General features: G+C 37.6%; 1 protein-coding gene across 1 annotated transcript in view; it reads right to left on the bottom strand.

Moving 5' to 3' along the window:
• Nucleotides 1–17123, bottom strand: part of ABCC9 (ATP binding cassette subfamily C member 9) — a 169307-nt gene that overhangs the window by 49602 nt on the left and 102582 nt on the right. Inside the window, exons 18-24 of the mRNA XM_007946781.1 lie at nucleotides 16178–16279; nucleotides 13239–13323; nucleotides 11206–11286; nucleotides 7235–7372; nucleotides 6949–7074; nucleotides 1766–1862; nucleotides 1058–1287 (exon numbers count right to left, since the gene is read on the bottom strand). Of these exons, the coding sequence (XP_007944972.1) occupies nucleotides 1058–1287; nucleotides 1766–1862; nucleotides 6949–7074; nucleotides 7235–7372; nucleotides 11206–11286; nucleotides 13239–13323; nucleotides 16178–16279 (859 nt within the window). The remainder of the gene's footprint in view (nucleotides 1–1057; nucleotides 1288–1765; nucleotides 1863–6948; nucleotides 7075–7234; nucleotides 7373–11205; nucleotides 11287–13238; nucleotides 13324–16177; nucleotides 16280–17123) is intronic.

The raw sequence follows: 17123 nt of genomic DNA, 5'->3' as shown, positions 1-17123 counted from the left end.
TCCTACTTCCATAGTGATACTGCCTCGGAAACCCAAGGAGGGGTCGCTATGAGTCGGGGCCGACTCGAAGGCACATAACAACAACAACAACAAAATATACACATACATACACACATTCATATGCATTTTGTGTGTGTGTGTGTGTGTGAAGGCTGGTGGTTGGTTCAAATCCACCACCCACTCCTCGGAAGGAAGGTTGGGCAATCTACTTCTGTAGTGATACCACCTCAGAAACCCAAGGAGGTGTCGCTATGAGTAGGGTCCGACTCAAGGGCACATAACAACAAAAACAACAATATGTATATGGATATATATACATATGAACTCCCTTGAATCCAAATGAAACATTATCTTTATGATAAACTTAAAAAACAAAGGGAATAATAATAGATTCCATTTTTTACATTTTTAACAGTTTACTTTGATTCAGGCCCTCTTATAAGTGTTAATGAATCTTCACAAAAATCCTATGACAGCATTCTATTATCTTATTTTATAGATGAATAAACCAAGGTACAGAAAATTTAACTAGCTTGTCTTGCAGGTAGTAAGTGGCAGGCCCAGAAATCTAATCCAAGAGATATAGATCCAGAAGCCACTTTCAATCTCTTGCATTTTGCAGATTTATTGTAGAAATTTAAAAAAATATATAAATGATATAAAAATGACATGAGGTACATTTGTAAGGCTAACATCCATAGACAACTATTAAAACATTTTTATTATTTTTCTTTCAAATAGCTCAATATCATCATTATTGGCAATGGTCTCTATATTATAATTTTATTTCCTTCTTTATAAGGAAGGAATCTACTGAGGTGAATAAACTGGGATACTATTTCATCAGAGGAAAGAGTTTGGAACTCATACAAAGTGGTTTAACACTTATGTCCCTTAACATCTCAGTAGGAAGTCTGCCATGTAAGACACCAGTGCCTCGAAGTAACTGTGGTACTAAGCTTACTATCCATTCTTGCCATTTATATCTAGCTAGATAAGGGGATATCACTGCAAGTCTCAAGATTTCCCTGTAAACAGAATACAGAAGCCATTGTACCTGATCAGCTTTTCCAGTGTTGTTTATATTGTACTCCGATGTCCATGTGGCCAGCCAGTAGTCTATTGCTACGATCACTGAATGCTTCAAAAGCTTGGAGAAAATCATCAGGAAGAGCAGGAAGAACCCTCCAGAAGTGAGGTACCGCCAACAGGTTTTCCATGGCATTTTAGTTCTGAGCCTCATTACAGTGGACATATTATCATCCTCATCTTCCTCCTCTTCTTCCTCTGCATATCAAAACCTTAGTAAACTTCATAATGGCAATAGGTAGAAGGAATCTCTATTCTCTCACACACACAAAAAAGCATATAGAAACCTTCCTCAAATTTAAAGAAATGTAAGGTTTAGTCTTGGAAATTTTAACTGCTTCTAAACAGAGTAAACCGTCAGTTTCTTGAAAATGAGATAAAATGTGAAAGAATAAATAAGTGAGTGATCAAATAAACATAAAATCTGTTTGGATGAGATCCCTTGTTTATTTACTGTATATCAAATTGACTGGAACTACAGATCAGAAGCTTACCAAATTGTGTTGCCAGTTAACACCACAAATCTGGCCTGTAAACACCTATGATTTTTTGACTCCTAAACTCCTGATTGCACCAGAAAGATATAAAGATCTGAAATTTGTGCATAAGCTAAAAAGTGTATAATCTATCCTTTTTGACCTCATTTGAATGTTTCACATACAAGAAAAAGATCTACCTTCATCTTCATCCTCCATTTGGGCTTTGGCCTCTCTTGAATACATGGCTCTTCGGAGAGTTTTCCTCTCTAAAGTTGTTTGATCAGCTTCCATATCCTATAGTGAACATTATGTCACAATTCAAGGAGCTCAGAGCCACAGGAAGGTTCTGACTTACCAACGACCCATACACACAGTGGTTAGTTGTCTTTCACTCTCATGGGCTTTCTCTGCACATGAGAGCTCTGTGACTCCTGCCATTGGAGCAGATATGTGAGAAATGCCTTAGGTTTCCTTCAGAGCTCAGTGATGTAAGGCAGTAAGAAGCCAGGAAAATAATAATATGGTAGAGCTGACCCTAGGGGTGGGGGGATATGTTCCCTAGCTTTAAAGCATAGTTCCACGACTGCTAATTGTTTCATTTTTATATCACTTGCAGACACATCTAATTTGTCTAAGTAGAGATACATAGAGGTTAACAAATATCTTCCATTAAAAATGAATAGTGGAAACATCAAAAGGTGGAAAAAACCTAAATTAAAGTATAATGGCCAAAGGAGGAAGCATCTAAATGTCCATCAACAGATGAAAGAATAAACAAAATGTGGTAATATAATGGAATGTTATTCAGCCATAAAGAGAAATGAAGTCCTGATACAGGTTAAAACGTAGATGACCCTTGAAAATACACTGAGTGAAATAAGTCAGACACAAAATGTATAATGTATGATTCCACATATATGTAACAGACAAATATATAGATACCAAAGCTTATTAATGGTTGTCAGAGATAAGAGGGAGAGGGAATGGGTAGTCATTGTTTGGGGGACACTGACCTTCTGTTAATGGTGGTGGGGCAATTTAGAACAGTGGTAACAGTTGCACAACACAATTAATGTAATTAGTATCACTAAATTGCACATGAAAAGTCGTTGAATTGGGAAGTGTTTTGTTATATATATATTTACCATAATTGGAAAAAAAATAGTTGTAGTTCTGGTTAAGTTAAGTTGCTGTCAATCATCCACTGTTAAGATGAATTGTTCAATTGTAATGAGTTTCTTTAACACCTCCCTAAAGCAACTGCATGAAAGAATTTCAATTGAAATGTTAGTAGGTAATTCTGAAGCAAAGGAGCAATGAAGGTATTTATGCACCTAGGTGCTTAGGAAAAGCCCTGCTGTTGTTATATGCCATCGAGTCAGACCTGACTCATAGTGACCCCTCCTTGGGTTTCCAAGGTGGTATCACTACGGAAGTAGATTGCCCAACCTTTCTTCCGAGGAGTGGCTGGTGGGTTTGAACCACCAGCCTTCTGGTTAGCAGTCAAGTGCCTTAGGCACTACGCTACCAGAGCTCCCTAGGAAAGAGAAATATGCAAGAGAAAGAGAAATGGCCAAAAACACACTTTGCATGTTTTTACGGGTTGCCTCAGACTTTTCCTGTTCTCAAGAAAGAGGTAAGCACTTCATTTTCTACACTCCACTGCTCGCAGCACTCCCACCCTTCAGCCTCATAAGTGAAGTAGTGTTAGTTCAGCTACATGGTGGGTTAAATCAGGTTCTGCAGACTCGTCTGTAAAACGATAACCATGTTTCTATGGGGAAATGGAGTCTGAGTTCCAAACAACGGACCCATGAACTGTTGGAATCTCTGGTAAATTGAAGGCTTCGAGTATTTGCTAATACAAAAAAAAAAGAAAAAGAAAACCAAAGAGTTTGATAGTTGCTTCAATAAACCTTTGGTGGTTAAGTCCCTAGGTAGTGATCTGTACTGTTTTGGTCTCTTACAACATGTTTGATTGAGGAGACTTCCCATTCTAGAAAACTCTAGAATTTTGGTTAAACGAGTAAAAGTGAAAGTCTCTCTCTTTCTCTCTTTTTTAAATATCAGTTTACAAAGTCAAGTTCACTTTAGATTTTAATGTTGCCTACTGGTAGCTTAGTGCCTATGGTACTTGACTGCTATCCAGAAGAAGAAGAAAGGTTGGGCAATCTACTTCTGTAGTGAGACTGCCTCAGAAACCCAAGGAGGGGTCACTTTGAGTCGGGTCCGACTCGATGGTACATAACAACACAACAACACAATGAATACAAAAGCTAACGTGTACACGAGGATAGATAAAGCACAGAGTTAAGATCTTTATGCGTAGCTTCACAGAATAAAATAAATACACATGTTCGAAAGAAGATTCGGGTTTTGGTTCAACTCCCCATTCTATGTGAGCAAAACATTTAATATCTTTGAGATATTTATTAATTTTCAAAGTCAATTTTCTTCTGAGTAAATGCTCATAATAGATTAAATATTTAAAGTTATGCTGATATGTGCATAAATGGACCACAAATTGAGGTTCAATTATCCAATATATATTTACTGGATATCTATTAGGGGTCAGGTCCAGGTGGGAGTCACACTGCATCAAATGATGCTAGTTGATTTTGCTTAATAACACTATGAAGATAATGGTTGTGCCATCAAAGCTAGAATCTTTAAAAATAATATTTAAATCAGATAAAAGTATTATGTCCCTCTACTTGTAGTTTTCATAGTGAATCCTTTTAACATAATATTCCCTGTCTACCTCTCACACCTGACATTCATATCCTCTCTAAATTCCTGAGACAGGAGATTTTTGTGCATCCTTTGTTACTTTCCTTGTCTTGCTTGATCTATTCTGGCTCTGTTGTTGTTGTTTGCCATTGAGTTGGACCTGACTCACAGTGACACCTCCTTAGGTTTCCGAGGCAGTATCACTACAGGAAGTAGATTGCCCCACCTTCCTTCCGAGGAGTGGTTGGTGGGTTTGAACCACCAGCCTTCCGGTTAGCAGTCAAGTGCCTTAGGCATTATGCTACCATAGCTCCTATTCTGGCTCTAGGACAGGCTTTTGCAGCCTTGGCATTGACATTTGGAGCTGATTAATTCTTGTTGTGGAGAGCTTCTCTAGGCATTGTATAATGTTCAGCAGCATCCCTTGCCTCTACCCAGCTGGTGCCAGTAGCAGATCCCTCTCCAAGATGTGACAATCAAAAAATGTCTAGTGACTCTGCCAAATGTCCCCTGGGAGGCAAAATCACCCCCGGTTGAGAACCACTGCTCAAGCCAAAAACCTAGACCTGTTGCATAAATTAAATGGAAAGCTGTTTCTACTAAAACCTCCTCAAGGTACTCTAGAGTTCCTTCTTTTTCTCTGCAGTATAACTCTCCCTGGATTCAAACAGATTTAGGTGCCTGCTTTTAGCTATGTGGCAGTAACCTCCTTTCATCCCCAGGCATCAGGGTATGTTCTTCGTTCATTCTGACTTCTACTGGCCACTGTTCCACCTCACAACTGGATTTGTCCTGTCCACATCCTAAGTTGCTCGATATCTCCTCAGCTCATTTATAACCTTGTAATGTGTCTTTAATTACACAGCCATGGTATCTCAAGCGATGGCTTCATTTCTAAGTAAAACTTAATGGACTTTCTTTCTGGCCTGCTTATTACTCTAAAATGGAGCCAACAGCTCTCCTTTTTTTTTTTTTTTTTTTTTCCCCAGATCTTCTTTCCAAAGCAAACCATAAATTGTCTCACTCCTTAAGATTTCATTACATTCATTTGTCCCTGGCATCTAAGTCACTGAAAAAATGTCATTTGGAAATATCCCCAGCAAATAATTTATAATCAAACTTCCCACAGCATAATTCCTAAATGGGCACTATCTGACTGTACCTTGTAATCTTCTTTTGATGGATATTCTCATTTTAATGGTTCTGTGATGTGTGCTACTCTACTCATAGATATTTTACGTGTATCTTTTCTTCCTTTTGTGGTTTGCTTTTTTTTTTTTTAATTAGGATTCGGGTGAAGATTTACAGAGTAAATTCACTTTTCATACAGCAGTTCACATATACTTTGTCTCATGTCATTGACCAAAATTTACAATGCAGCAGCTCCCCTCCCACTTCCTCCCCATAGTTACCTCCTCCCAGTGTCCATCCCTTCATACTCTTCTGCACCCTGAGCTATCTCCCTGTTGCCAACCCTGTATATGATCTTGGATACACTCTCCATTTAGACATACATAATTGTTTAGCTTGTTCACCCATCTATCCGTCCCATGTGTGGTTTGCTTTTGAGATTTTAAATTCACAGAAGACAGAGCAATTTCAGGGTTTGTTTTACATTTTATTTTCTTCCCTTTACTTAAGTATAAGTGATTGTTTTCCTTTCTAAAATGATATTTTAATTTCTCATATATTTTAGAAATTTGCTGATACAAATGTTTCATTTTATAAAACAGAATTACTTTTATTAATACCCATTCCTAGATAGCAGTACCAAATTCAGGTTACTTTCTAGTTCCCCCCCACTCCACCCCCCAAAAAAAAGCGTGAATTCAATTTACAACTTCACTCTTAATTGCAAGTTGTTCTTTTTCACGGCTTCACCTCTTTCAATCTGGTTTCCAACTGGGCTATTGCTTCATTCAATGTTATACTTACATTGTAGATAGCTTTATTCTGAATTTACATTTGATTCGAACCTGGCTTTAAGATCCACTGTTACCACTTATTATATGCAACTTTACAACTTTAGTCAAATTACTTTACTTCTCTGAGCCTCAGTTTTCTCATCTGCAAAAGTAAAGTAGTATTTTCTTTACTTATTTCTTAGGAGTTTATGAGAACAAAATCAAAGCATGTAAAAAAAAAAAAAGAGTTTGTGGACTGTTAAAAACTCTACAAATGTAAAATTCTATTATTATTTCCTCTCATCATCTTTCGTCATCCGCCAATCTCATTCCAGACAAGTCTCAAAACTTCGACCACAGCCCACAGCTCTTCCTTCTCTCAAAGTAGTCTTGGCTTTTGTCTTGCCCACAACCCTCATTTGTAGGAGATGAGTAAAAATATTCTCATATTACAGAAAAGAAGAATGAGATATAAAGTTAAATGCCTTACTTCAGCAAGTGGTTTGTCTAAGTTTTGAATATACTGGATCCAAAAGACGTCATTAGAATTTTATAGTTGCAAAGCAGTCTGTTTGCTAATGGTACACACACATACAGTTATTTTGGGTTTTCGATAAGGACCATAATATTATCAAACTTTAAATGTTTATTCAAATAAATAAAGATACTTATTTGAAAGCATTATACAGTGCATTTCTGACCTTCCTGAAATGGATTCTGTACCCTTCAGAACTATAAGCAATTACCTTTTCTAATTCTTGATCTTGCCGATTCATAAGTGTTTTCCAGTGCTCATAAAGCTCAATATCTTTGGTTTGAATGTCCTTCAAAGTTCCTTCTCTTAGTACACTTCCATCTTTCATAGCTATAATCTATGGAAAACAAATATTAGCAGAACTGTAACAAAAACAGTTAGCAGAATTGAATTACTTTTATTTTAGAAAGCATTTATCATTGACTCTATTTTTAAATGACTGTATTATAAAAATTAATTTTTTTTTTTTTTAAAAAAAAGCTCTTTTAAACTCTCACCCAGTCAGCATGGGTCAAATACTGCAATTTGTGAGTCACAAGAACAAGAGTCCTTTTGTCATCCTGGAGAAATTTCAAAATCCCTTCCTGCATTAAGTGATCACTCAGGTGGATGTCCAGGGCAGAGAATGGGTCATCCTGAAATCAGTAGAAGGGTGAAGGGAAGATGAAAATTTTCTATATTCTTTATGTAACTCAATTCCTCCCAAAAGTAGAAATACAAATAACTAAGGGGAAGTTATCCTACAAATCTAATCTATATAAACAGATTTGGTATAATTTTAAATTTTCAGAAAAAGAATATTAATTTAAAAATAAAATTTTAATTTCTTATTTCTTAAAATAATATTTTATTGTGTTTTCATTGAAACTTTACATGGCAAATTAGGTTCCCATTTCACAATTTCTACACAAATTGTGCAAGGGCACCAGTCATATTTTTCAGAGTGTGTCAACATTCTCTTAATTGTGTTCTGATTACTCTGTTTCCAGTACTCTAGTTTTGATGCCCACTTATCTTCTCATCTTTGGCTTAGAGTATCTGCTGACCTTTGGTCTCATATAGATTTTTTTTTTTTAATGGAACACTGTATTCATGGAAAATATCCTTTATTTTTCTTCCAATCTGTTATTTACTAAAAGGTGACCTCAGGGAAGGGTTTTGGTTCAAGGCTTAAAGAGTATCTTAGGCCAATAGTCTCAAGGAGTCTTCTAATCTCAACTGGTCCAGTTAGTCTGGACTCTAAGAATTTGAGTTCTCTTCCACGTTTTTTGTGGGAGCTCTGGTAGCATAGTGGCTAAGACACTTGCCTGCTAACCAGACGGCTGGCGGTTCAAACCCACCAGCCACTCCTCGGAAGGAAGGTTGGGCAGTCCTACTTCCGTAGTGATACTGCCTCGGAAACCCAAGGAGGGGTCGCTATGAGTCGGGGCCGACTCGACGGCACATAACAACAACAACAACAACAACAACAATCAGTATTCATCTACTGTGGCCCTGATTTCATTTCTTCTTTTACCTTAAAAATTATTTTAAAATAAATGACAATATTCAAAGCGGTTTGAATTCTTATATATAGGATCTTCAAGTTCAAAAACCTATCAATATGGCATAAGACTAGTCATTTGGGTCTGTTTAATATACCTACCTAGCATACCTGAAGGGAACTCTGGTAGCGCAGTGCCTAAGGCACTTGACTGCTAACCAGAAGGCTGGCGGTTCAAACCCACCAGCTACTCCTCGGAAGGAAGGTGGGGCAATCTACTTCCGTAGACAACAAGCGTTGTTGTTATTATGTGCTGTCAAGTCGGACCCAACTCATAGCGACCCCTCCTTGGGTTTCCGAGGCAGTATCACTACGGAAGTAGACTGCCCCACCTTCCTTCCGAGGAGTGGCTGGTGGGTTTGAACCGCCTTCTGGTTAGCAGTCAAGTGCCTTAGGCACAACGCTACCAGAGCTCCCAACAACAAGGGAACCTGAATATTTATCAATGTATAGATATAGAAGTGATCCTAGATAATTTATTAGAATTTATCCCATAAAATAAGCTCAAGTACTCATGAAACCATTCACTGAAATGTTTTCAAGTGAGTATGTGGCAAAGTATAATTGGTACCTTTTACTAAAAGTCAATTTTACCTGATAGGATAGTTTATCAGTTATTGACAAGTAATATGATTATCACTCTTATTTTACATACAGAGAAACTATGGTACAAATACAGTGAACAAATATACTTTAAACAAGAAAGAAAAAGTGTTGTTAAAAACAGGATTCAAGTTTCATAATTCCCATTCAAGAAGTCACTTTCATTAACTGAAAAATCTCATTATATAATTAAGAACATTAACAAAATTTCAAACAGTATTTCAGATGTAACTGAATTCTGTTTAATAAAAATAAAATAAAACAGGAAATTTTAACTAGATAATAACAGTACTTATTGTGCCAGATATATAATATAGACACTAAATAAATGTTAGGCAGTGTTTTTATTAATAACAATAACATAACTTCTCATGTACTGACCCAATTATCTTTGGGGGGGAAGGAAATTTTCATGCACCAAGTGATTTAAAAATTTATAAAAGAATTTAGGAAATTATAGCAATTGACATTTTATTTATGACTTTGCTATAGATTATATTAAAATATATTTATTCCTGTACTGTAATATAGGAGTAAATGTATTTACTCCTGGTGGCGTAGTGCGTAAGGGATTTGACTGCTAACCAGAAGGCTGGCAGTTCAAACCCACCAGCCACTCCTCAGAAGGAAGGTTGGGCAATCTACTTCCGTAGTGATACTGCCTCAGAAACCCAAGGAGCGGTCACTATGAATTGGATCTGACTCCACAGCAGTGGTTGTGTTTGCGTTTATACTGTAATATACAGCATCACTGAAATTTTTGACATTTTGTAATCATACCGTCTTCTCTAAATACTCTAAATAAATCATCTGTCTTCACAGAGAGTTACTGAGAAGCTATTAGAGATGATGTTAAATTTAATTCTATAAGAGTGGGAAGCCACAATCAGTTAACCCTAAGACTTCATCAAATCCCATAAATCTACATTTGAAACATGTTAAGGTCATTAATTTACAACTAATGACCTTAACTGACGTGGCAGAGCCACAGCCAGGGGACTTCGGTCCCTTGCAGATTTACAAGTGACTTGGTATTCAGGTGGTTCACTCAATCAATTGATCCCAAGGTTCAAGAAGTCTTTTCTAGTTCTGGGTCCATCCATTATGAAACTATATAGGTTACTACTAGATCTTGCAGCAGGTTTTATAGTTTTTTGGTGAAATTTTACAGACAAGTATTTTTAGGAAGATGAACCTTAAGTGAATTTCCAGTACATCTAACTTCTACTTCTATCTATAATAATGGATCTATATTCAGTTGGAATATAGAATTCAGTTGGAGGGAGCTCTGGTAGCATAGTGGCTAAGGCACTTGACTGCTAACCAGAAGGCTGGCGGTTCAAACCCACCAGCCACTCCTCGGAAGGAAGGTTGGGCAATCCTACTTCCGTAGTGATACTGCCTCGGAAACCAAGGAGGGGTCGCTACGAGTCGGGGCCGACTCGACGGCAAAATAACAACAACAACAACAATTCAGTTGGAAACTCCAACCTCCTTTTGAAGAGGTTCTAGAGATTAGATGGATTAAAGGCTCTAAAGTAGGTCTCAGAACCAGCTTTATAAGTGATTAATAATTACTCAAGAGGAGAAGGCAAGGATGCATTTACATAGAGTTCTGATCAAGAATATACATTGTCTCATATAAGTTATTTTAGCTGCCTCTTGCCCAAGGAACTAAAATAGAGCAAAATCATAATCAACATCCTCATCAAACATAATCTTGTGGCCCCACAGGCATAGCCAAGCTGTTAACCTGGGATATATGTGAGAATTATTTATGGAGCTTTATTAGGACACAGATTCTGGACTCTTCCCTTAAAGATTATGATTCAATAAGTCTAGCTCTAGCCATCCTACAGTTTTAGAAAGCTTCACAGATAAAATCTTATGCAGAGTCTAATTTGCACAGCAGTTGAAAGGAGCACTCCATTGACTTACCATATCCCCACCATGAGTACATTCTTGGGCATTCCTTCTTTACCAGCAAATGTAAGTGAGAAGACCTACAATCCTGCCCAGTTAAGATACAGCACCATCCACACTTCATCGTTAATCATTCTCATGGTTCAGACACTCAGATAAGCAGGCATTTAGGGCACCAACATGGCAAGCATATTGGATACCAATATAGATATCCCATCTTTCAACCTTATTTGTTGATCTTCTATTAATTGTACTGTGAAGATTTATTTCTCTGTATTCTCTATGCATTCATGAATTAAAATGTCTTTCCTTGAGTTACTTGATTTGTCTCTTTTAAAGTCTCATTTGTCCAGTAGAAAAAAATCAAATATAATTAAAAAATAAAGGCCATATTCTTACCAAGAAGACAATGTTGGTATTTTGATAGAGAGCTCGTGCCACACAGATTCTCTGCCTCTGCCCCCCACTCAGGTTGATGCCCTAAAGAAGAAAATATCCATAAACATCCATATTTTCGACTGATAAATTATCTGTAGGAGCTCTGGTAGCATAGAGCCTAAGGCACTTACTTGACTGCTAACCAGAAGGCTGGCGGTTCAAACCCACCAGCCACTCCTCAGAAGGAAGGTTGGGCAATCTACTTCCGTAGTGATACTGCTTCGAAAACCCAAGGAGGGGTCGCTATGAGTCGGAGCCGACTCGACGGCACATAACAACAACAACAACAAATTATCTGTTGGTAAAATTCTCTTTAGGAGCTCTGGTGGCATAGTGCCTAAGGCATTTGACTACTAATCAGCAGGCTGGCGGTTCAAACCCAAAATTCTCTTTAAAAGGTTAGGGCTATGATAACATTCTAAGATAAATGAAAACTCTACGGATCAATAACTTGTTGCCATCAAGCCAATTCTGATTTAAACTGACCCTATAGGACTCAGTAGAACTGCCTCAGAAGGTTTCCAAGGCTGTAATCTTTATGGAAGCAGAATGCCACCTCTTTCTCCTATGGAGTGGCTGGTGGGTTGGAACCACCAATCGTTTGGTTAGCTATCAAGTGCTTAACCACTGTGCAACCAGTTAAAAATTAAGACAAATATTGAATGATAAATAACATGAATCTTACTTTCACTCTAAAAGAGAACTCTGCTATATAAAGTAATTAATAATAAAAATAACACACGAGTGCCGAAGACTGCCAGTAAGTCCAAGAGTTTCTTCTAGTTTCCTGCATTGTTTGTAGTTTATTTGATACACACCTCTTACATGTGATATTAAAAGTTATGTTTCAACAGAACTCCAGAGCAATATGCTTTTGTAATGGCAATTTATAAATTTCACAATAAACTTGTATGTATTGAGCATTCAGCACATACAAAGCTTATGTGAACAGTTTTACATTCTTATTTCTTTTATTCCTCACAGCAATTTCAATACGTAGGTATTGCTCTCTTTGTTTTACAGATGTGGAAACCCAAGGCTCATAGTAAGGTCATGCTTTGCACTGTATATATTGTGATAAGCAGCCCTGGTGGCACAACAGTTAAGCCCTCTGCTGCTACCTGAAAGGTGGTAGTTCAAACCTACTACGTGACTCCACAGAAGAAAGCCCTGGCAATCTCCTTCCATAAAAATTATAACCTAGAAAACGCTATAGGTAAATTCTACTCTGTCACATGAGGTCGTTTTAAGTGTGAATCAACTCAATGGCACTTGACAACAACACACTGCAGTAAAGAATAGCTGTAAAGAACACGGGCTACAGATTCAGACTGATCTTGATGCACCTTTAATTCTGTGATTGGGCAAGTTCCTTAACTTCTTGTAGCTCAGTTTTCTGTTTTCAGTTACTATTATATGGATAATAATAACAACCATATAACACATTAGTTATGAAGAATGAAGAAGAAACTGTATATAAAGTATTTTTTGCCCAGTATTTGACAGCTAAAAGGACTTTGTTAAGTTTAGCAATCACTGCTGTAAAGAGTATAGGTATAAATTTTTTTCTGTTGGTCAAAGTAGCATGACATCAATGTAAAACATGTTTACCCAAAGAAAAAGACCACTTTCACAAGAATTACTACTAGATGTCGGCAACAGTTGAGGAAGTTGTTGGAAGTAATCTCAATTTTCAGACCAATTTAACTTAAGTTACAAGTGAGCAAAAATAAATTTGGTCAAAGCCAGGTACAATATTTTATTTCCTTGGGAACTCCAGAGCAGCTAGCACAATGTTAAGTCCATGTTGGTTACTCCACACTATTTAAGGAAGAATGGTATCAAAGGGCCCCTGGCTTCTCATTTCCAAAGCTTGTGGTTATGATAATACATAACCCTTGGGCTCTTGGATTTCATATATTCCATTAGAAATTAAAGACAACCAGGAGACTTTTCTAGATTTTTGCTCATTATTTACATTCTATATAGCTTACCCTCTCTCCAATTTCAGTTTGGTCTCCAAACGGTAGTAAGTCAATATCTGGTTGAAGAGAACAGGCATCTGTGACAGCTTTGTACCTTTGTGAGAAATTATTTTGAATTTTTAGATTACTATTAATATACTATCCATTTGCTAAGTCCAAGGTCCAATTTCTTGGAAGCAGAACTAGAGCATTAACTAAACAACTTAGTATAAACTAGCCTTTCCACTAAATTCGTAAATGCAAAAATAAATAGGCATTATTTTCCACTCTAAAAAAGGCTAAACTGTGTAGAAGACTGTTAGAAGAATATATGTAATAAAAATTCATCTTAATAGGTCCTACAGTAGAGATATATACAAAGTACTTCTAGAATACAGAGTAATGACTGACAACTCTGAGAAGTCAGAAGTGTCTTTATAGAGAAGGCAATGTTTAAACTGGTTCTGCAAAGTGTATAGCAATTTGCCGGAAAGAAAATGAGGAAAAGGAAGGAACTTCATGAAGGCTAAAAAGTTCCTAGTACATCTGAGGAATAACAAGAGGATCATTATGTCTAAAGAATAGTTCGTGTATGGCTCTGTGCATATTATCACACACACTTAAGGGAAGACAAATGGAAGACAATGAGAATTGACAGGACTCAATGTATCTGAGACTGGAAATCAGATGTCATGGATTGAATCGTGTCCCCTCCACCGGCCCCCAAAAATGTGTCAACTTGGGTGAGCAATGATTCTCAGTGGTCTGGCAGTTATATAATGATGTAATATGGCAGCTATATAATGATTCCCCACTATGTGACCTGGTATGATAAGCCAATCAGTTGTGAAAGGATTAGGGTGGGATGCAATATCCTTAATCTTGTCACAGACCTGATCCGTGTAAGGGTGTTTTCCTGGGGTGTGGCCTGTAATATCTTTTACTTACAATGAAAAGGAGAGAGAAGGGATCAGAAAGAGGAGGACTCAATACTAACATGGGAGCTCTGCTAGCATAGTGCCTAAGGCACTTGACTGCTAACCAGCAGGCTGGCAGTTCAAACCCACCAGCCACTTCTTGGAAGGAAGGTTGGGCAATCTACTTTTGTAGTGATACTGCTTCGGAAACCCAAGGAGGGGTCATTATGAGTCAGGTCCGACTCGACGGCACATAACAGCAACAACAACAATACTACCGAGAAAGATGAGCTGGGAGCAGAGGATGTCCTTTGGACCCAGGGTCCCTGCACTAGCATACTCCTAGGACAAAGACACACAGAGAGAACGCCTTCCCTTCGAGCTGGAGCCCTGAATGTGGACTCATGCCTCCTAAACTGAGAAAATAAATTACTGTTTGTTAAAGCCATCCACTTGTGGCATTTCTGTTGTAGCAGCACTAGCGAACTAAGACATCAGATAAATTTGAAGTACAGAGAAGCATGGGGCCTGGGGGGTGAGGATAGGGGAAAACACGAATGGTTTCATTTTATATTCAACTCACCATTGATTCTATTCTCTTTTTCTCCCTGCTCTTATTTATCTATTATTCTAGAATTTTTGCAACTATCTCTTCTTTTCCATTTCTACTTTCACCCCCAAGTGCAAGCCACAAACCCTGCATGCCTGGGTAATTGTTCCAGCAAATTCCTAAACATCTTCTTGTTCTCAACTCACAATCATTCTAGATACAGTTGTCAAATGAAACTTCTAAATGAAGCATAGCATTTTCCTTGTTATTCCCGTTTGTAAAATTTGTTCTTCCTCCCATAATGTACAGAATTATACCCAACTGTCTTTCAAAGCCCTCTGCTACCTGGTCGGGAACTTAATGTCTGGTTTGTTCTCAGGCCTCCAACAATCCCCACCTAATTTAAGCTCTTCCTTCCACACTGTCTGCTTGCCCCCTTCCTTCCCCTTCCTCCTGTCTTTCCACTTACCTAGTTTTCCCTGGGAGCTCTGGTAGCGTAGTGTCTAAGGAACTTGACTGCTAACCAGAAGGTTGGTGGTTCAAACCCACCAGCCACTCCTTGGAAGGAAGATGGGGCAATCTACTTCCGTAGTGATATTGCCTCGGAAACCCAAGGAGGGGTAGCTATGAATCAGGTCCTACTCGAGGGCACATAACAACAACAACAGTTTTCCTTAACCCACCAGCAACTCCTCGGAAGGAAGATGGGGCAATCTACTTCTGTAGTGATACCACCTCAGAAACCCAAGGAGGGGTGGCTATGAGTCAGGTCTGACTCAAGGGCACATAACAACAACAACAGTTTTCCTTAGCCTTCAAGATCCAGTGTAGGATCTTAAGACCCACTCTTGTGAACATAACTAAAGGAAAAGCTCATACTTCCCTGCCCTATGTTGTGTTGTTGTTGTTGTTGTTATGTGCCGTCGAGTGGGCCCCGACTCATAGCAACCCCTCCTTGGGTTTCCAAAGAGGTATCACTATAGAAGTAGGATTGCCCAACCTTCCTTCCGAAGAGTGGCTGGTGAGTTTGAACCGCCAGCCTTCTGGTTAGCAGTCAAGTGCCTTAGGCACTATGCTGCCAGAGCTCCCTATGTTCTAGTGGTATTTAAAAGATGGGATATTCCAGTTAATCCCAATAACTGGATCTGTCAGACCCTACATTCTCCCTCTTCTTTTTAGTTAACCTGCCTTTTGCTCCTTACTTAGATTTCCCCTCCATGTGCCCAAAAATAATCTCAGCACTTCTTACAGACATACACACCACACACACATGCATCCTTTAGTTTTCTGCTATTTAGTGTCGGTACACTAATGGTCCCCAGTAAGTATACAGGATGGCCTGAAACTTCCTATGAGACTTTTTTAAAAAAGAGTTGACTCAAAAGACATTGCTGAAGAGAATGGAAATGTAGCAAGTGAGGATAAAAGGAAGCCCTGGATATAAAGCTTTCAGAAATAATAGCCTGTTGAAGTTTTAAATTTTACGATATGTTCAAAATTACCTCTGTTTATTGAAAGGACTTCCAAAAGTAATATTTTCTTCAACTGTAGCATTTAATAGCCAAGGCTTCTGAGCCGCATAAGCCACAGAATATCTGTTCCTACTGGAAAATGGAAAAGAAAAACAAAACATCAGATTTACACAAGAATGCTATAATGTATGTGTATTTGATTATAACTACGGTAAAAAAGAATAGATAAAATATCTGAAACAGAGAAATGGAAAGCTGATAAAGGGGAGAATTTTAACACCACCAACCTTAGTAATTAATGGCTAGCTGCTCCAATTCATTTAAAGGGATCAGAATTTAATCAAAATGTAATACAATGTATAAAATGTCATTTTGCTATGTTGAAAGAGTATTTTCAAATATAAACTATTCATTTAAATTTCATTTTCTAAAATAATTTTACATTTTAAAAATAATTAAAAGATTAATAGCAAATTATTTTGCCATTAGCCACATATATATTACTTTATATTACAAGTATTTTACATTATTATGAATTTCATATGCAGAATTTTTAAAAAAAGATGATCTCAGCTAATACTATAATTATAGTGTGTGCTTGTGGTTTAATCACACTAACATATTTTTAGGTAATAGGTTTTCCTAAAAAAAATTATGTATATTATATATAATAAAATATAATTTAACTATTAGGGTTGCTATGAGTCAGATCTAACTCAACAGCAGTGAGTTTGGTTTGATTTATATACAATATATAATATATATGTTATAATAAATATTATACAACATTTGTTGTTGTTGTTATGTGCCGTCAAGTCAGACCCGACTCACAGCGACCCCTCCTTGGGTTTCTGAGGCAGTATCACTACAGAAGTAGATTACCCCATCTTCCTTCCGAGGAGTGGCTGTTGGGTTTGAACCGCCAGCCTTCTGGTTAGCAGTCAAGTGCCTTAGGCACTATGCTACCAGAGCTCCT

The sequence above is a fragment of the Orycteropus afer genome, unplaced genomic scaffold (genome assembly GCF_000298275.1).
Source record: "Orycteropus afer afer isolate SDZICR_OR568_19922 unplaced genomic scaffold, OryAfe1.0 scaffold00171, whole genome shotgun sequence".
NCBI lineage: Eukaryota > Metazoa > Chordata > Mammalia > Tubulidentata > Orycteropodidae > Orycteropus > Orycteropus afer.
This window is presented reverse-complemented; position numbering and strand designations above follow the sequence as displayed.